General features: G+C 41.9%; 1 protein-coding gene across 1 annotated transcript in view; it reads left to right on the top strand.

The window, feature by feature from the left end:
• The first annotated feature begins 186 nt into the window (after positions 1 to 186).
• pola1 (polymerase (DNA directed), alpha 1) overlaps positions 187 to 20,480 on the top strand; it is a 58,907-nt gene continuing 38,613 nt past the window's right edge. The window contains exons 1-26 of the mRNA XM_073487778.1: positions 187 to 301; positions 829 to 956; positions 1,108 to 1,204; positions 1,289 to 1,366; positions 1,483 to 1,598; positions 1,724 to 1,786; positions 1,911 to 2,012; positions 2,167 to 2,320; positions 2,405 to 2,567; positions 2,716 to 2,888; positions 2,980 to 3,092; positions 3,293 to 3,406; positions 3,497 to 3,571; positions 3,667 to 3,805; positions 3,965 to 4,119; positions 4,287 to 4,371; positions 4,517 to 4,578; positions 4,845 to 4,934; positions 5,086 to 5,202; positions 5,283 to 5,458; positions 5,584 to 5,713; positions 6,548 to 6,667; positions 6,759 to 6,849; positions 6,957 to 7,078; positions 7,246 to 7,395; positions 7,835 to 7,957. Of these exons, the coding sequence (XP_073343879.1) occupies positions 253 to 301; positions 829 to 956; positions 1,108 to 1,204; positions 1,289 to 1,366; positions 1,483 to 1,598; positions 1,724 to 1,786; positions 1,911 to 2,012; positions 2,167 to 2,320; positions 2,405 to 2,567; positions 2,716 to 2,888; positions 2,980 to 3,092; positions 3,293 to 3,406; positions 3,497 to 3,571; positions 3,667 to 3,805; positions 3,965 to 4,119; positions 4,287 to 4,371; positions 4,517 to 4,578; positions 4,845 to 4,934; positions 5,086 to 5,202; positions 5,283 to 5,458; positions 5,584 to 5,713; positions 6,548 to 6,667; positions 6,759 to 6,849; positions 6,957 to 7,078; positions 7,246 to 7,395; positions 7,835 to 7,957 (2,985 nt within the window). The 5' untranslated portion in view covers positions 187 to 252. The remainder of the gene's footprint in view (positions 302 to 828; positions 957 to 1,107; positions 1,205 to 1,288; positions 1,367 to 1,482; positions 1,599 to 1,723; positions 1,787 to 1,910; positions 2,013 to 2,166; positions 2,321 to 2,404; positions 2,568 to 2,715; positions 2,889 to 2,979; positions 3,093 to 3,292; positions 3,407 to 3,496; positions 3,572 to 3,666; positions 3,806 to 3,964; positions 4,120 to 4,286; positions 4,372 to 4,516; positions 4,579 to 4,844; positions 4,935 to 5,085; positions 5,203 to 5,282; positions 5,459 to 5,583; positions 5,714 to 6,547; positions 6,668 to 6,758; positions 6,850 to 6,956; positions 7,079 to 7,245; positions 7,396 to 7,834; positions 7,958 to 20,480) is intronic.

Genomic DNA, 20,480 nt, shown 5'->3' with positions numbered 1-20,480 from the left:
ACTGAGCTTTTTGTGGTCCTGAGTCTGTGGAGTCTGCGTCCCTGTTTCATTGAACAACACCGCCACCATGTGGACAGGAGTGGAAACAACGCTTCACTCTCATTGGCTGACGGCGCTGCGATGTCACTTCCTGCATATGACATTCCCCGGGAAGACGATTTGGCGCGGACTGCCCTGTTATTGTACTGACCTGCCGCCGCCGCGTTGTGCAGCTGTCAGTGAGCAAACGTTTAAGAGGAAAAAGTTAAAGTTATGGCTCCGGTATCAAACCCAGACAAAGACACGGACTGTCCGGACGGCGGTGAGTGTTTTTTTTCTCGTCGCCTGCTAGCTTAGTTTAGAGGTCTCGCGCAGGGTAAGCGAAGAAATTAGCTAACATGTCAGTTAGCTTTCACTAACGTTAGCTTTCGACAACAAGGAGCACGCTTAGGCTATTAATACTTTATATGTATTGAAAATGCTTAAAAACCTAAGCCAGCAATTTGCCATGCGAGTCTGGTATTGTTAAGAGAAAATAACAGAGCAATAGCAGCACACTGTAGTTAGCTAACACCGTTACGCTATGTCTGTTTTTTTTTAACTTACACTGTCTCAACCGCAACTGTCTTGTAAGATAGTCATGAACTAGCTAATCCTCCTCTCAATTACAGAAATGGTAACCATAACCTATGCTACAAAGTAGTAGAAGTTAGGGTCAAACAATGTTGTGCGCCTGCGCTCCTCAAATGTGACATGAGTGGTGTATTTGTTGGGATAAACATCTGAAAACCAAACTGTCACGATCCCACCTGCCGCTGCGTCGTCATGTCGATGTGTCCTTCTCCTCAGACGATGGAGGTGATGCCTGCGGACTGGCAAAGTCACGCTCCCGACGAGAGAAGAGGGAGAAGACGGGGAGGAAGTCAGCACTGGAGCAGCTCAAGAAAGCCAAGATGGGGGAGAAGATCAAATATGAGGTTCAATGAAATTTTGTGCATTTCCTAACCCTAACCCTGCATATTTTAGTTTATTCCCTATTATTGAACATTAGAAATCCCATTTGTGTCTGTGTTCAGTCAGAAATTCTTGTTTTATGTGTTATGGTCAACCAGTGTTTATGTTCTCCAGGTGGAAGAGTTCACGAGTGTGTATGAGGAGGTGGACGAGCATCAGTACTCGAAGATGGTTCGAGACAGACAGGAGGATGACTGGATTGTTGATGATGGTGAGTCTCAGTCTCCTGTGTCCACCGTGGGAATGTGTGTGATGAGGAAGTCTGACGATGAAAGTTTCTCCTCTCTTCCCTCAGATGGAACAGGATATGTGGAGGACGGAAGAGAAATCTTTGACGATGACTTGGATGATGATGTAGTTGAAAAAAGCAAAGGTAACCATTTATACACTATTATATTACACAACAATGTAAGTGTATCTTGAGGTTGAGTGTGGGGAAATGTGTAGTAAATAGTTTTGTACAAGGAGTGAATTTATTTTTATTTGCAGGTAAGGCTGGCGCTAAAGGAGCAGACTCTAAGAAAAATGTGAAGAAATCTGTTGTAGCCAAGCCCAACACCATTAAGAGCCTCTTCATGAACAGTAATGTCAAAAGACCTGCAGAGGTATGTTTCTGCAGACATCATGTCCTTGACTGTCCCCTGTGCAGATCCTGACTTAAAATAAAATAGATGCTTTACACTTTTTCTTACACTTGCATTGACCGTAAAAATAATTTTGTTTCCTGCAGAAAGACGTGGACCTGTCCAAAGATGACCTGTTAGGAGATATCTTACAGGACCTGCACTCTGTGGTTGGTCCCATATCATTTAGACAGTGCATTGCTCATAGCCAACTTCTCCACCTCTTTATTGCCCATACCTAATCTAATATGTTGTGATATTTGCCTTTAACATCTGGCTCTCCTGTTTTCTCAGAAACCGAATCTTCTGACTCCTCCACCAGTGGTCACTCTGAAGAAAAAGAAGTCTCTTGGATCACCTTTGAACCCCTTTTCCATCAAACCTCAGATGCCAAAGGTATCCTATGGCATATCATAACTATCTATCACAATCTTGAAAATTATATGATCAAATTTATGATGATACCCATTTGTAAAGCATGTCCTTGGTCAGATTATACATTTTGAATTCAGTAATTTTAAGATATTGTATGTCACTTCTGTAATACCAGGAGTCACCCTCCGCTATGGGAACGAAGGCCAAAGTTATCAGGCCGCCGCCTTCTGACCCAACACCCAGCCCATCAGCCCACCCTCCTTCCTCCTCAACTGCTCCTCCTGTAGAGAAGCATAAGGTAAAAGTGGAGGAGCCAGAAGAAGAGGAAGGTAAGAAAGATGGATACATCAGTCCTGGCTTTTTGCGCTTCTTGTCCCTTCTAGCACCTTACCTTTTATGACAATGTTTCTCAGCGAACGATGCCATGGCTTTTGATGGGGTGGACTTCGATGAGCCGATGGAGGTTGGACTCGAGGAGGAGAAGCCTGCAATGAAAGATGAAGCTGAACCTAAAGCAGCAGCTGAGGTGGCTGTTAAAGTGGAGGCCAAAGCAGAGCCCCAGGACCCTGTCTTATTGTAAATACATTTTTGGCTCTCCCCCCTATTTTCTTTTTTCTGGCTCAATCCTAAAATGGTGTACATACGTTATGTAACTGAGCTCTAAGGTAAACAGTTTTAAAAACAAGTTCAGTTAGCATTTTCACTCCTTCCTTTCCTTTTCCAGGTCCAGCAGGATTGGGAGCTCTTGGGGACAAGAGGAGGAGGGTGGAGCTAGTGAGGCTCAAGCAGAGATACAGGTCGACTCCAGCAAACTTCCTCTAGTGGAGGGGCCAGATGGGGAGCAGGTTTTCCGCTTCTATTGGTTGGATGCCTTTGAGGAACCCTACAGCCAACCTGGTAAGACATATTCACATCTGGAGTGAATATATAGTAGATTATATCAGGTAATTCCTAAGTGTTTACTTACTTGAACTTAACTGTGGCCTAGGTGTGGTGTACTTGTTTGGAAAGGTGTGGATCGAGTCTGCAAAGTCTTACGTCAGCTGCTGTGTTACTGTCAAGAACATTGAGCGGACCATGTACTTCCTGCCTCGCGAATATGTAAGTGTTCCTGCTGGTTTCACATTAGTGTCACTATGATTGCGTCAGGACAGTTTGTCAGTTTTCTTCCCTTTTATTATGTTTTTGTAATGGCTACTCTCAGCAGTAATATACGCACACAAGATAGAGACACATTCCCCTTCAATTGCGTTTTTATTTTAATAATTCTTTCAATTGTTTCGTTGTATTTTCATGAACAGAAAGTGAACACCAAGACCGGAGAGGTTTTGGACACTCCTGTAGGCATGATGGACGTCTACCAGGAATTTAACGACCTCTCTGAAAAGTTCAAGATCATGAAGTTCAAGTCCAAGGTTGGTCCTAAACTGGGTTATGTGACTTGTAGCATGAATGTAAGTGTGACATGTTTGTAACTGGTGCTTATTTTCTGTTTCTCTATGCAGAAAGTGGAGAAGAACTACGCTTTTGAAATTCCTGATGTGCCCAGTCAGTGCGAGTACCTGGAAGTCAGATATTCTGTGAGTAGACATGCACACATACACCCTATGTAGCTGTTTATTTTATTATTATTTTATCACCTGTTCATCTGTGTGGGTAAATGTTTTATTTGCAGGCCGAATTCCCTGCTTTGCCTTCAGACCTGAAGGGGGCGACATTTTCCCACATTTTTGGAACCAACACTTCAAGTCTGGAGCACTTCCTCCTCAGCAGGAAGATCAGAGGGCCGTGTTGGCTTGACATCAAGACACCACGTAAGAAGGATTGTATTATTAAGGCTGTATAATTTTTAAAACTGATTTAACACCCTGGGTTTAACTTGATTTGTATTTGAGAGATTCTGATATTTAGAAGCCCATACTATAATTATTTTGAATTTGTAAATTCACATGTACCTTCTGTGTCTGTGTCAGAGCTGATTGGCCAGCCGGTCAGCTGGTGTAAGGTGGAGGCTCTGGCCCTGAGGAGCGACCTGGTCACTGTGGTCAAAGACCTGTCACCTCCACCCATCACTGTCATGTCCATCAGCCTCAAGACTGTCCAGAACCCCAAGACGCACCACAACGAGGTCAGAACATTACCAGCTGTATACACAATCAAATATACAGTTTCCTGTTTTTAGCAGTAAATGTATAGGGCACTGATAAAATGATTATTTTTTATTATTATAGCTGTGTTGTTTAGACTGAAATACTCTGTAGGCAAGGGCCTGATCATGTCATTGTTCCTCTGCAGATTGTGTCCCTGGCCGCACTCGTCCACTATAAGTTCCATATGGACAAAGCTCCACCTCAACCTCCATACCAGACCCATTTTTGTGGCAAGTCATTGATCTTTTAACTTAAATGTTTTAATTGCAATTTTTGAATACAAAGAAATAGAACTGTATGGGAAAATAAAAGTCAAAGAATGCTTGAATGGGAATAGTTTAGGAAATGTTCTGATTTTCTTTTTTGTCTTTGCAGTTGTCAGTAAACCGTCCGACTGTATTTTCCCCTATGACTTCAAAGATGCAGTGAGGAAGAAGGTGGGTGATGATGGAACTCAGTGTTTACACAGAGAAAGGAAAAAGGAAACATTGATATTTTTAGTATCGCCACCAAAGGACTCTCAACAATACAATGTTAAACTTTATTCATGTGGTATAAAAAAAAAAATCAGTTTCCAAAGTCGAAGGCACTTTAGTGTCATTTGTACAAAAAGTGGATTTTATTAGAGTTGTTAGGCAATATATTTTAGTATCACAACACTTTCACTGCATTGTATTTGATAATGTGACTCTTCCTCTGTTAGAATGGGAAAGTAGAGATCGCTGCTACAGAGCGGACTCTGCTTGGCTTCTTCCTGGCCAAGATGCACAAAATTGACCCCGATGTGCTGGTGGTAAGTAGAACACGTTGGGATAGACTAACTCTGTGTCTCCTGAATCCTTTACAGATTCTTTTAATGTAAATGTAAGATGTACAAGGAAGTGCAAATGAAGGTGCAGTGTTTCATGCGGTTAAAAGTTAGGATCATTATTCTTGTCCTGCAGGGACACGACATCTTTGGTTTTGACCTGGAAGTGATTCTGCAGAGGATCAATGTGTGCAAGGTTCCCCACTGGTCTAAAATGGGACGCCTCAGAAGGGCAAATATGCCCAAACTAGGGGTAAGAAGTGCAGAAATCCTCAGCAATATAAATGTGTCTATACCATGTTGTACATCACTAAATGTTGTTGTGCTTGGCAGGGTCGTAGTGCCTTTGCAGAGAAGAGCGCCACCTGTGGCCGCCTCGTGTGTGATGTGGAGATCTCAGCAAAAGAGCTGATTCGGTGTAAAAGTTACCATCTGACTGAACTGGCTACACAGGTGCTGAAGGTAGAAAGAGCCACAGTCCCTCAGGAGAACATCAAGAATCTCTACAGGTTTGTGTGTCCTTAAACGGCCAGTTGTTCGAGTTGTTTTCCCATGTAATCATTTTCTATTTTTTGGTATGTGGTAAAAAAAATGTGTGTGTATCCTGAAAAGTGTACGTGTGTTTGCGTGTCAGTGACTCTCCTCACCTGCTCTACCTGCTGGAGTTGACATGGACAGACGCCAAGCTGATCCTACAGATGATGTGTGAGCTCAATGTGCTGCCGCTGGCCCTGCAGATCACCAACATCGCTGGCAACGTCATGGTAACACACAACAACGCGTCACATCCTTTACTTTCATTAACCCAGAGCTGCAAAACAATATAAACATTGAATTATGGCTGTACAATAACTCGAAATATTATCATAGTGTTAAATTGCAGAAGCTGTAATTTCATAAAGGTAAATTTTGTGACAAAACATATTGTGCTCCATATTGTGCAGGTCTTCATTAAATGTTACAACAGCCATTGTCCATCCTTATTGCTCAGCTTTAACAAAAAAAATGCAAATAACAATTAAAATTGCACCTCACATTTTGCCATATGTCATAAGATTTTGTAAAAGGCAGCTGTCTGGCTCTGGCTCTTAGAATCCAAAATGTCTGCGCTGCCAAAGTTAGTTGAAAGAAGTATTTTAAACATACCCGACAAAAGAAACAGGCATGGCCGATCTTTGAGGTTTTTCGGTTCCATGCAGCAGCTCTTCTCGTTTATTGTACAGTTAAAATAGTGAAAATTGAAGTCCAAAACCAAACAATATGTAGACAAAAGCGAGACTTGTTTGTCTTGTGAAGAGAAAAGACTTTAAGTACTTTAAGTCTGTCAAGTCTTTATCGAGGCTTGAAGCCAGTGTAGTTCGATCAAGTAGTGTGTTTCAGGGAGAACTACAAAATAAAATGATGTGGGATGACTTTGTAAACTTCAAATGAAACTTTTTTTCCAGGATGCAAGATCTTATATTCATGTTAAATTTACATATGATGTTCAGATTCATAGCATTCTTACAGTATTGTCATATTGTTGTAATATAGTAAATGTAATAATACACATGCAACCTGCTTCAATCCTCTGTTGTCTTCCTGTGTCTTCTTTACAGTCTCGTACTCTGATGGGCGGCCGCTCTGAGAGGAATGAGTTCCTGCTGCTTCACGCCTTCCACGACAAAAACTACATTGTCCCTGACAAACTGTCCTTCAAAAAGGCCCAGATGGAACTGGTACAGCCACACACACGCTACACCACACAGTTTCTTATTTTGTAATCTAAAGTTATCTGACAAATGTTTTGTCTCTGTACCTATTTCCCAGGCTGAGGGGGAAGAAGATGTGGATACAGGGAAGGGCAAGAGGAAGAAGAAGGCAGCCTATGCTGGAGGTCTGGTGCTGGATCCTAAAGTTGGTAAGTCTGTGTTTTAGTTTGAAGTCACCATTTGACTCATGTATAGTATAGTATAGTATAGTGCCTGGGTACGTATTTCTATAACCGCCCTCTCTTTCACTTTATAGGTTTCTATGACAAGTTTGTGCTGCTGCTTGACTTCAACAGTCTGTATCCCTCAATCATCCAAGAGTTCAACATCTGCTTCACCACTGTGCAGAGGGAGGCTCACAACACAAAGAAGAACCAGGTGTGTGTTCATATGTTAACTGTAGAAGCAGATGTGTTTATGTAATCAAACGATTCATTAATAAATGAGTGATAAAGTTCAGACATGATTTATAGATTGATCCTAACATCAGGGTCACCAGAAAAAAAGTTGTCGCTCGCTTCCAACTCTTGTTGCTATGGTAACAGGGAGATGAGTCTGAGGAGATCCCCGAGGTCCCAGATTTAGACTTGGATATGGGAATCCTGCCCAAAGAAATCAGGAAGCTGGTCGAGCGGCGTAAACAGGTCAAACAGCTGATGAAGAAGCAGGACATCAACCCAGACCTCTACATGCAGGTACACACACACACACACACACACACACACACACACGTTTGACATTCACACATACCTACACATGCACACTTCAACACAGAGATGCTACAGACTGTGTGTCATTTCCATTTTCCTGAATTTCAGTGGGATATCCACCTCCTTATTTGTTTGTATTGAAAGATTATGAATTCCCACTTCATTTGGAAACAGAATAAGAAATAAAGTTTCATAAGGTCTACAAACTTCTCAAACCACTCCTGCTGCATAATTGACTTCTATTCTGTCCATCTGTATGCGTCTCTCATCCTTATGATTTCAAAGCATCACATCAAGTAGCATATTTATTTAAGAATCTATTAGTAAATGTTTGGATCATACTGAGCGTACAGAACAGCAGTTCAGCATCTTAAATTATGAAATTCTTTGTGATTGGTATAATTTAAGTCCTTGTGTCCACCAGTATGACATCCGTCAGAAGGCTCTGAAGCTAACCGCTAACAGTATGTACGGCTGCCTGGGATTCAGCTTCAGCCGCTTCTACGCCAAGCCACTCGCTGCACTGGTCACACACAAGGGTAGAGAGGTGAGTCAAACCTGCATGCTATACATAAACACATCTGTAGCCTTTAAAAGTTTTTGCTGTTGTATGTCAGATAGTTAACACAGATCCAATTAAACAAAGCTAAAGAAAGCTTGTGGTTAAACTGAATTGGTTACTTTATTGAGGTGAACACAGAGCAAAAAATGATTTGATAGTGAGGATGTTCTGCAATCCCTTTGTGATTTACATTCTGGTCTTCAACATTGTTCAAATGCTTCCATTTTCATCCACAAGAGGGCACTGCTGCATCATTTTCCACATCGTGAACCACTCCTTCCACTGTTTCATTTTCTTTCTGACTTTTCTTCATCTTCTGTTTCTTTTCTATTTTTCTCCTGCTTCACACTTGTCATCCACCAAACTCTCTTTTTCCCTCACCCTGTGCCCTTTCCTGTTCTAAATATGATTATTTCTTCAAGTTGATTTGTCAGGATAAGGGACCTGTTGTAGTTCCTGTGATATCAATGGCTCTATGGAAGTATTTCCCAGTAACAAAACGCCACAGGAGCGCACACGTCACTCACACTCTCCCCATGTAAAGTCTGATTGTGTTCTTTCAACACACGAATGGAACAACATGGGTGTGCACGCTCAATAAATTGGCGCAAAGAGGCGTGCATACTGCATGACATAAACGGCTAAATGTGGTATTGTAACTGAACACCACACACACTCTCTCTCCCACCATGTTGGTGGTAGTACTCATGTTCATTTAATGAGCTCTAACAGTACACATCCTCAGCAGAGGCGTCGAGCTTTGCCTCAGGGGAGTCCTTCATTAAGATCCCCTTACGCACTCATTGTGCTCCCTAATAGAGGGCAGGGCATTAACTCTGTGTGTGTGTGTGTGTGTGTGTGTGTGTGTGTGTGTGTGTGTGTGTGTGTGTGTGTGTGTTATTTTGTCAGTCCGTTTGTGCCTCCAGACACGCTCGTTGTTCGGCTGACAGAGCTACATTGTAAAAGGTGCACATTTGATTCGCTGGGACAGGTGGGAGTTTCTCTGCCTGCAGACTTGCTGCTTGTATCTTTGTCAACAGCTAGAAGTGGATGGATTCATTACATTTTACCTCGTTCTAACACAATGTCACCATCACTGTCATTTGTGACATTGCTGCACTTTCCAAGTTCTGTGCAGGAGCGTTAAACTAAATATTAGTTACAGTTAATTCAAGTCTGTAATCCTCATATCTTAGGATCTTTAAATAAATCACTCTACAGTTAATTTTAGTTATTGTCTACTCGTCACTGCATCACTCAAAGCCCATTAACCCCCACTGGTTTCCCACTTGAAATGAAGAAGTTGAAAATGGAACAATACATCCAGAGGGTCAGGTATTAGCCCTAATGCTGATGTGATTGAATTTGCAACTTGAATACAGAATGAAAAGCTTTTCTGAGAAACTGTTCATGTCTGTACTGATGTCATCTCAGTGCTTATCCCAGAAGTGAAGTCTGGACATGGAAAAAATCCCTGTTGCTCCAGAGCCACAGGAACATATCCAAGACCAGTCTCAAGGGATAAATAGGAGACTTTGAAGGAATGTGTCTTATCCAGTGTATCTGATACAGATTCAGACAATCTTATCACTGATTTGCTGTATTTTGTATAATCTAAACAGTCATTTTGTTTTCATGTCTATATACCAACCTCTGGCCAGAGATAATTATTGTGTCGACATGCGCTGATCAGCAACAACATTAAAGGACTAATGGGTGGGGTGACATTGATCACAGTGCCAATGTTCTGACATGAAACTTCAGAACCTGGCATTCAAGTGAATGTCGCTTGACATGCACTACCTACCCAAACACCGTGGAAGACCAAGGACATCCCTGATGGCAGTGGGCCCCACCCCCCAGCAGGACATTGCGCCCTGCCACACTGCAACAAAATTCCCAGGAATTGCCTGAGGAACGTGACAAAGGGCTCAAGGCATCTACCTGGCCTTCAAACCCAGATCAGACCCTAAATCTAAATCCGATCAAGCATCTGTGAGACGTGCCAGAACAAGACTCGCCCGTGGATTGTACTTGGCTCTGTCATGCAGAGGCTTGGACACAGGACCTTTGGGAGTGTCCTATGGAGTCGTGCACTAGAGTGATTGCGGCGGATCCTTTAAGTCCTGTGGGTTGTGATCCAGGGCCTTTTTCTCAGCCGTCTGAAGTTACCCAGTGTGTTGAAAGGGCCATAAACAAATTGGATTGTATTTAATTAGGACTTAAGTGCGTTAGTACATTGCATACATTTGAAGTAATGTGATGGATCGGAGTGACGTGCATTAAAAAGGTCATCAGTCCAATATGAACCAACAATGTGCTGAGCACACAGCATGGACTGGATCTCAACTCGCTGAGATAGCAGGAAATCCCCCCCCCTTTGCACAATCTTGTGTTTTGTTTACTTTGTATCCATGATCTGAGACACATATCTATTTATACTGCAGGTTGTGTGTTTGGGGAGAGCACAGCATCAACACAACCAAGGAGCCCCACTGTAAATTAGATACTCAACAAATGTTGTTGACAGTAATTTGTCAGTCTCGGAAATCTCCTATTTTTGGTCATCTATTTGTTAGTTGAAAATCTTTAAATGAAAACCCTTATTTTGACAAATTTAGTTTGCCACAACGTTTTAAAACTGCGTTTAAAAAAAGTTATTACGCTACAGTCATCGGCCTTGAACACACTGCCAGCTCAAATCCATTTTTTTTTTTGGCAATTCGGTTACAATTGGATTTCCAAATGATTCATCTCAGTCTGGTCACTCAAATCAGATTTCTCAGGGTCTTTTGTGTCGGGACACACAACAATAACAACGTCAATCTCCCCCATCTCCTTGAATTACGCATAAATACAGCTAATTTGCAGCAACAAATACATTTTGAGAGAAACATGATATTCCAAACAAATACGGATGTAAATATATCAGCAAAATGTTCACTGACAACATAATGTTTTTTTCTTTGCCACCAAAATAGGCAATCTTAGCATATATTATCCATTCAGGGTGAGTACAGCATTATTTAACTTTTTATAGTTATGTTTAGGCACTGGTAGCACTGGGTTATGATTAGCAAAAGATTATGGTCTGTTTTTAAATACAGAAAAAGTCAGCAGTGACTTGAGACTTTCTTTTTTGTTACAATTTAACTGAAATCACGATGTTTCCACAAGCTGACCAAAGTGCTTTTGTTGCCCAAACCTAACCGTACATAAATGTAGTGTTTCATTCACTTAAAGAAACCTTTTCGCTAATATACAGATGTAACTTTTAGGAGACAGGGTTGAGAGTGACGGAAGTACGTCAGAGCTGCGGAGCAGAATCCATGCTGCTACCAGCAGAGCGGTCTGCAGGACAAGACCGATAACAACAGTCAGTGGACAGACGCTAAAATACATTGTCTGCTGGCTAATGTACAGGCAAAGCTGGAATTTCTTGTGCTTTTGCGTTCAAAACCCTGGCCTCACCAGCATACATGGTTACTGATGCCAACATTGTTAGCGCAGCAACCCATGCAGGATAGATAGAAAGATAGGCCGGTGTACATCAGATCAGATCACGTGCAAATAACTTTGCGGACAGTCTGTCAAGATCTAATTTGCAAAACAAATCTGATTTGCCTGAAATTTGAACAAAACCGTATTGGTTAATGTTAATGTAAAATATTCATGACCTACTATCCAAACCCTCCTTCATTTTTTCATTAGCTGTATTGACTATATCAAAATAAAGCCAGCTTCTATAAAACTGCAGGCTGTGTTCCCAGGATATAGGCCATCACACTGACACTCTGGTTCAGGCAAGGGTTTAAACAAAATGAAGTGGTTTATTAAACTTGTACGGAGCCCTGATGCTAAACAACAACTGTAAGCCAAGTAGTTCTTGGTAGTTTCTGACTGCAGTGAGCCAGAAAGGGCCAGCTGGCATTTATAGCGGGATTTCTAGTGTATTTGTGGGTATTGCCGTTTACACCCCCGCCCCCATTTTAATCGTCACATTTGCACTCTACTTTCATTTCATGATTTAGGAGGCTTTTTATTTTTGTAATTGTAACACGTACACCGACCACTGCTCTGTCCGCAGTGTAAATCCACCCTCTCGCCCTCGCAGCGTGCTCCCTTCATCCGTTTGGAGGAGTGAATGTGCATGTGTTCTGTGTATTTATTGATTGGCTTAGCTCTCATCTTTCTCTCACTCTCGTTTTAAATTGAGGGCCTAAACCCCCCTTGTGGCAGGACAGGTCAGACTGGGGCCTACAGTGGTTACTCAGCCCAGGGGGAGGGTTCAGATGAGAGGGTTGACGGACCCTTGGCGGTGGCTCTTTTGATCAGACTTGCCAAGTTAAGGGGGGGAAAGCCCCCACTTAGCTCCCCTCCTCACCCTGGTTTGTGTTCCTTGAGTATGTCTTACATCTATCTATCTGTGTCTTCATGTATGTGTTGATGTACATGTGTCTATGCACGCAAGTGCTACTGGCCGAACTCTGCCCTTTGTGGGGGCACCATTTGTTGTGGCCCTACTCTGTCCTGGTATGTGTGGGTATTAAGGGGGGGATGATGGGTATTAAGAGGAAGGTGAAGGTTTAGGATTACACAGCCACAGATTGATGTCCCCCTCAACCCCTCAGCGTTATTTTGGGTCCTTTTGTATGTTCGCCAGAGAACAGTTGGATGCAGAGACACATATATACGAAACTCAGACAACTTACACGCATGTGGTTATAATAGACTGATAAATGCCAGGAAGACTTTTATTGTCTGCTGGCTGGTGGACACCCTATCTTCACCTGACAAATACAGAGAACTAAACTAAAGAGAAAGGAGGATTTCCTGCAGATGGAGATCAGAGATCAGTTGCAGGAAAAACTGCATAGCATTTGGCTTGATGATGGTGTTAATTTCCTATGCTGGTGTTAATAGTGCCAGTCATAGCAAATAGAGAAGTGTCTGTTAACAGTCAAGGGCACCACGAGCTGCTTTTCCTGGAGTATAGTTTATCTTTGATTCAGAATGTATCGGAAGCTCTTTTATTTCGATTGTATGTTTCTTAATTCTTCCACTTTTCTGACAGACTTTGATTTAGAAAGCGTGTAAACCTTCTCTTGCTTCTGAGCACAAACTTAGCGTGTGAATGTCCTCCTAATCGAGTGATGTTAACAACGGAGGCCACTGGAAGCCGCTGATTGTTGCGGAACGCAGATTGGTTTGACCTTTTGCCCCTTTTGCCAGCAAATCTGACAACCATTAGCAGGTGTGTGTGTGTGTGTCTGTCTGTCTGTCTGCCTCAGGACGGAGGACGACTCCTGAGAGCCATTCTCCTGTAATTGAGTCTCTGTCCTTGTGTTTAAAAACAGCCTGACAGGAGCTCGTAGTTGACATTATTGGATGGCATGCGGAGTGAAGGATAGAAGCGGGCTTGGGTATCAGAGGCGAGGGTGTGGAGAGGTCAAAGTTTGGTTTAGGTTAAATCTCTGTGTGCGCTTGTGTGCGACGGTGCGTGTGCTTGTAATGAAGTCTAAGTAAATATTGTTGCCCCTGGTGTCCCTCATTCAGGTTCTGTATCATTCCTCTTGTCTCAAGAATCACAAATCACTTCCCAGAATTAGACACAGGAATACCTAAACCACCCGATCATGTCTCATCTGTGCGTCTGTCAGGCTGTGCCGAGACGATGTGCGTGTAGATATTGTCGCCCCCATTTCTTTCATTCAGGGTCTCGATGGCTGCTGCTGTTTCAGAATCACAGGGGTCATTTTTACATTTCCCCGAATTAGACATAAGAATACATAAGCCTGCCTAAGCTTGTGTGTGTGTGTGTGTGTGTGTGTGTGTGTGTGTGTGTGTGTGTGTGTGTCAGGCCATGCATGTGTGCATACTCATGTCTGGGGAAATGAGGGCTGCATGTTTCCATGGTCCTGTAGTCCTCTTAAAGAGCTGGCTTTACTCCTGATAGGAGTGGACTTAACAAATAGTCACATGGGAGCGGCACTGCTATTTTGGCTGCATTAGCTTGTCTGTGAGGGCTGACAGTGGACAGGTTTCAGAGTCTAAACGCCGACTTTAGTAACACCTACTAATGAGGCCATGTGAGACCAGACTAATGGCGGGGATTATAATTTATTATGGATTGATGTGACATGTGGTGTCTTTATCAGGGCTACTGTTAGAGCTGTAAATGAGAGGATAATTAGTGCATGGTTTTATCTAACTTGGCTGGTAGGTGGTACGTATGTTCAGTTCTATTAAAACCTTAAAGTTTCTTGACCTAATGAACTTGATCTTCTAATCTACTGCACTGCATTGTAGAGACGATAAAGGCAGCATGTAGCTCTAAATACCAGTGTCCGATAACTTTTCCTTACATGAGAGCAGCACCTAGCAAATGTTACTTAAGTGCCTTTTCGTAAAATCACTTGATGAAAAGAATAACTGGTCACAGAACTGAGGGATGAAGTATATTGATATAAAATGTTTTATGATATGAGCATCAATACCATTTAAAACTTTTTGAAACTTGTATTTTCTCCTTACTTTAATGTTCTCCTGATCTTAATCAGGACTCCCGCCATTATCTCTCTCTTCTTGGTCACGGTAACCACATCACCTGATATGTTGTTAGATGAGAGACCATGTCATGCATTCCTTGTTGAAATACTTGAAATACCTAATATTACGCAATAATAATCTTCTATACATTTTCTCATTTGCATTATTGAGCCAAGAATATTGAAATAGTTGTCACCCATTATGGCTTAAGGGTGTAAATAAATAACATCTTTTCAAATCAAAGATAAGCAGGTAGTGTACAGCAAGTTTCAGAGTTTTTTGCCTGATAGCATTTGACAGCTATTAGATCTGTAAAGCTAAATGGAGCTACAGATTTAGGTGATAATTCTTATACATGTGTATTCACCACTATGAGCCTCTTTCACAATATTAATTATAGACGCTATTAAGTTTAGTTAAAGTGTGTTTATATAAATAAGACCAGACTCCAGTGTATGAGATGGACGCTGATGAAGTTGATGTGTTATGACAGACATTTAATTTCCCTGCTATCCCAAATATCATATTTTAATGAGCCTTTTTCTGACAACATTTTAAGAATTCATTGGCGACGACTTTGACTGTGTCAGGGTGAAGTGACATATCGGGATGTGTCCTTTCCAGCTACTACGGCACCATATTTTTAATTGAGCAGACAGCGGGGGGATTGTTGTCATTGTCGAGTTATTTTCGATGAACGGCGGCGTGTGTGATCTCAGCCGGTTGTATTAAATCAGACGCAGCTTTACAACAGATTGACCCTCCCAGCAGCAGACATGAGAACACAGCTATGGCATCTGCCAGGACAGGTGTGTGTGTGTGTGTATGTTTGCACTCATGCATTCTTGCATGCAAGTGAAATCATTTTGGTGAGAGAAGGATTTTCATTCTCTGTGGGTGTGTACGGAGGTGTGTGCACATGAGAGCTCACACCAGCAGAAGAGAGGCTATAAATCTTTTATGCATCTTTGTGTGTGTGATTGTGTTAGTGAAAGAGGGGGTCTTTGTGTGTGTGTGTGTGTGTGTGTGTGTGTGTGTGTGTGTGTGTGTGTGTGTGTGTGTGGACGCATATTCAAACGCCTTGTGTACGTGTTGTGCGTGCAACCCCCCCGCCCCCTCCAGCTCTGACAGTGGTGTGTTCCTCCACAGGTGCTATTTCAGTCGGCCGACTGTCATCCCAAAATGCTTTTCAGCTGAGTGCTTTTCAAAACAATCGTCAGTGGTGCCCCAGACTCTTTTTACAAGGGCCCTCTGCAGCACTGAGGTTTAACATGCTGCCTCTGATCTTCTGATCAGCACAGGGGTGTAGTGTGTGCGTGTGTGTGTGTGTGTGTGTGGAGGGATTCAGAATGGGCGACTTGGATCCCCTTTCGCAACTTGCTCATTTGTCTACTTAATCATTCTGTCAGAAAGGAAGCAATAAAGATTATACAATCTAGTCACTCAGCCAATTACGGCTAGTGAAGACCCATATTCTTATTTGAAATGACAGCCTGGCAAAAGACAAAAGATATTCCGATGAGGAGGCGGTGGGAAGTGGATTGAAATAAGGAATACATGAGAGCGACATGATAACAAGACACATAAATCCCTAATAAGGCCAACAAATAGCTGAGCAACAGCTGGGGAAAAGCGGATATCAAAACAAGGCTGAACCGCTCGTCAATTAGCGTGACAGGGTGCAATAACGCACAGCTAATGGGTGCAGCTCATGCACAGACACACAGGTGCACATGCAAAGACATGCGACATTGATAAAAGCCCTAAATTAAAAAGGATTATAAGTGCTGATTTTTAAATGAGAACTTAATGTCTGTTCTGAAAATCTTGATTTTGCTTTACTCAGCTGGACAACCCTTGTTTTTCATCATGAACCTGTGCTCCTGCAGATTGTCTCCCTCGGTCACTTCATGGCAGCTGTGACTGTTACAGACTACAGTAGCACCACTTAACCCAACTACATCTTTTAGCAACATTGGCAGGGTCAGGTGCCCTGAAGTCTGCGCCCTCCAGTCTCGAGGCAGATTGTTGGGGACATTATGTTTTGTTTTTTTTGTTTTTTTTAAATGGGGAGTACGAAGGGAAAATTTCATCTGTGAGCTGTGCAAGTCGGGTGTTGAATAACTGCAGGAACACTCAACAGCACTCACATGTGCGACTGTCAGAAACTGGGGGTTCTAAAAAATGTTGCAGCTACAGACTGCAGAGTTGTGAAGCTGCTGTCTGCCGCAAGTTGCAGGTTTACCTAAAATGTTGTTTAGTGGGATTGCATTAATGATGAGTGTTGCTGTCTTATGATTTAGAAGGCTTATTATCAGTTTGAAAATGAATATTCAAAATTGTTCATCAGTTACCTGCTGAGAACATTTCTGACTGGTTATGCACGTCGTTCTATAAGTTGTTTTACATACAAAGACAGACAAAATCCAACATTGGCTTCGCTAGCTAGCAGACTGAGGTAAAAAATGAAGCAAAACTTGGTGTGGGAACATTTTCTCCAAAAAGGGAACAAAATCAAATGTAATTCGTGGCATGCTACTCTTGAGTAGTACCGGTAGCACAATGCCGTACCATATTGAAAATAAGCTGTTCGAGAATGGCTCTCAGCCAAAGATCAAGTCGCTGTTGACTAGGGGGAGAAAGTACAACACACACCGCTCCAAGGCCACCACCGAGTTGGTGTGCCAAATGATTGAAACAGATGTCTGGTTATGGAAACTGAAATTAACCAAAACTGACATCCCTAGTCCAAACCAAATGAACCCAACCAATGAAAGCACCCTATTTGTCATTTGTGGGAAATTCAATTGACATTTAAAAAAATGCAAATTGGTTATTAGTATCAAATTAAACCTCAATCAATGATTCGGCTAAGTTGGTGTTTTGCTTTTTTATAATGAGTTCAGTACTATGTTGTTGGGCGCAAACTTCTTCCTGTGTTTTCCTTCCTTGCCCGACTTTTGATGCACACTGGATTTATGGCTCTGCATGTCTTCTTCATGTTTGTGCCTCCATACAGTAGAGTGAATTCTATTACGCATACAAAATATGTCAAGGCATGCCATCTCATTTGAACTCTGAACCTCCTTGACCTCTCATATCCCCAAAGAAAAGCAAACTGACACCTTAACCCTCACCTTGTACTGTGGCCTGAAAAGACATGATGAGGTGGTATTACGAGTGGAGCAAAGAAATCTCTTTGCTTCCCAGAAATCTCCTGTCCTGATCCTTCATTCTACTGGAGCACCTGTCAGTGAGCTGCTCAATTAGTGTCCAGTCTAATTACACTGTATTACCACCAAGGAGCTGAGAAGTGAAGGGAGGCAGGAACAAGAGAAAATTGAGTGATGCTTTTCGGTGTGAGAACAAGAAGGAAATGATAACGGGAAGATTTTAACAGATTTTATAAATTTACTGAGGAGATTGACCTTGACTTGTTGTAGATATCAAACTATTAAAGTTGTACGTGGGGAGATGTGTAACCATACCTCACACAGTAATGGAGAAATATCAAATCTTGACAACTTCAAGATATACTGAAATTCAATCAATCATTTGGGCTGTTAAATGTCAGCAGATAGTGAGAAAAGACGATCATAGAGCCCGTGGTGATGTTTTCAAATGTTTTCAAAGCCCAAAGATATTCAGGTTAGCAGCACAAAAGTCTGAAAACAAGAAAATATTGACGTTCGACAGGCTAGAACCAGCTAATTTTTGCTCTTTTTTCTTAAAGGAAATGGCCAAAGTGATAAGATTATCAAAAAGGGTGCAAAATGTTTCTGTCAATCAACTAATCAATTAATTGTTGCAGCTTTACATGTATCAAGAGTGTGGGTTGTTGTGAAAGGTTCAGTTGTATTATTGAAAGAAAAGACACACTATCATGATAACGTCAAGTAATATCCAAGTCCAGTCCAAGTGAAGCTTTTTCAGTTGTTTGCCCCAGTATGAGCGGCATGCATGGTGCTGACTAGTGTACTCATCAGAGGGAAGACGTACACACATTTTTTTGTACCCCCCAGGGCTATGTGTTTGCATTTGTCCATACAGTATGTGTGTGTTGGTATGTGTTTAAAGATGAGTGCTCACACACACACACACACACACACACACACACACACACACACACACACACACACACACACACACACACACACACACACATTGCATCATGGTCAAACGACTTGTCTTTCACGCGGTTCATTCCATGAAGCAGTCTGTCCTGCTGGAAGTGACAGCATATGGAAAACCTGTCTAAATGAGTCCACACATCAATTACATCAACGCGTTCTCACCTCGCTCGCCTCACTTTGCTGTCGCTGTGTCCCCGTCTCTCCCACATCTCTCTATTCATCACTTCTCTGCCCTTTCCTTCTGTCTATTCTCTGATCATTCCACACTCTGCTTCCGTCTCTCGCATTTTCCAGCGCTTCTCTTTTGCTGTTTTATCAGAGCCCATAGCTTATGATGAAGGATAGATTTTAATTATTAGATTTGTTGATATGTCACCATGACATGATTGAAGTTTGTCAACATTAAGTGAAGTGGTGAAAAAAGGCGTGTGTGTGTGTGTGTGTGTGTGTGTGTGTGTGTGTGTGTGTGTGTGTGTGTGTGTGTGTGTGTGAGTGTGAGTGTGAGTGTGAGTGAGAGAGAGAGAGAGAGAGAGAGAGAATGTCAAAATGTGGTCCTACAGATACATGTTTTAGCACTACCCCAGAAGCAGTTTTGAGTACTATGCCAGGTGTTTATGTGTCTGTCTGTCTTCAGACAGATTTTTTTCAGTGCGATAGTCACAACTGTGTAAGATGCAGTCACGACACTTCACAGGTGTGTTGCTCAGATCAAAATAATGTGAGATCGGACAAATAATGTAGAAATGACGACTGAGTTCTCAGGAGGCTTGCAGCTGTAATTGTTGTTACTGGTGATACCTGGTGTTTGGGTATTCACTTTATATATATATATGTTTTTTTTTTTATTATATTACCTGCCTATTTTTATTTAAAATCACTGCTTAGTTGAACAATGAATTCTATAATCATATACTCATCTGCTCAGGGCAGCACAAAATAGCTATCAGATTTCACATATCATGTGACGAAGAGATGACTGACAACCCAGTAACATTAATTAGGGAAAAAGGGTTGGTTACCTCAGTGAGAAGTTGGAGGTGTGTAGCCTGTCACCTTAAGCTCTTCATCTAATGCCTAACTTCAGTTGCTCCTGGTTCTGTTAATCCCACAAACTGTATACAACTATTTCCTGTATTATTTTAAACTGATCCATTGTCAACAAATGCCGAAAATGACTTGTTTTGTAGACACATTTTTGATTAAGGATAGCAGGAAGTGTTAAACTCACTGAACACATAGCTTTTTCTGTGACTAGACCACTTCACAATAAAAGTCAACTAGTGTTTCAACTGTTAATGCTTTTAATGTGAAGCTGCAGCAGTAGGAAATGTTCAGTTTGCATTAGCAGAAAATTAAAACAGCGCTCTCAAGATAGTTAGTCTTTTCCTGTAAAATGTCCAGAGTTTATTAACCGGTGGGAAAATCCCTTGTACTTATGGGCGAGAACGTCAGCATGTTGATGGGTGTCCTGGCTGATACCCCATTGCAAGATGGGACTAGTTTTTTAATGTGGACATCTTGAGTTAAACAATAAAAATACGGTTTTTACATTGAAAAGTAATCTAAGAGTGATTGATTTGCCAAACTTCAAAATGGCTGCACACCACTGCAGGCCAGTTAATTCAGTGGTCCCACCCAAATAAATTAAAGAGCTGCATTTTTTATGCAGCACTGATGTCAGTCTGAACACAGTCAGGGCGTATTAGGTTTTTTGAGGAATATTCCAAATCAGTGAGCAGGACCACTATGTGGCAGTAATTGATTTACAGGATTTTTGCCTCAATATGATGAGATGCTGTGATTTTTCAGGTATCTAATTTGCTGGA

Source organism: Pagrus major, chromosome 19 (assembly GCF_040436345.1).
Source record: "Pagrus major chromosome 19, Pma_NU_1.0".
NCBI classification, from domain to species: domain Eukaryota; kingdom Metazoa; phylum Chordata; class Actinopteri; order Spariformes; family Sparidae; genus Pagrus; species Pagrus major.
This window is presented reverse-complemented; position numbering and strand designations above follow the sequence as displayed.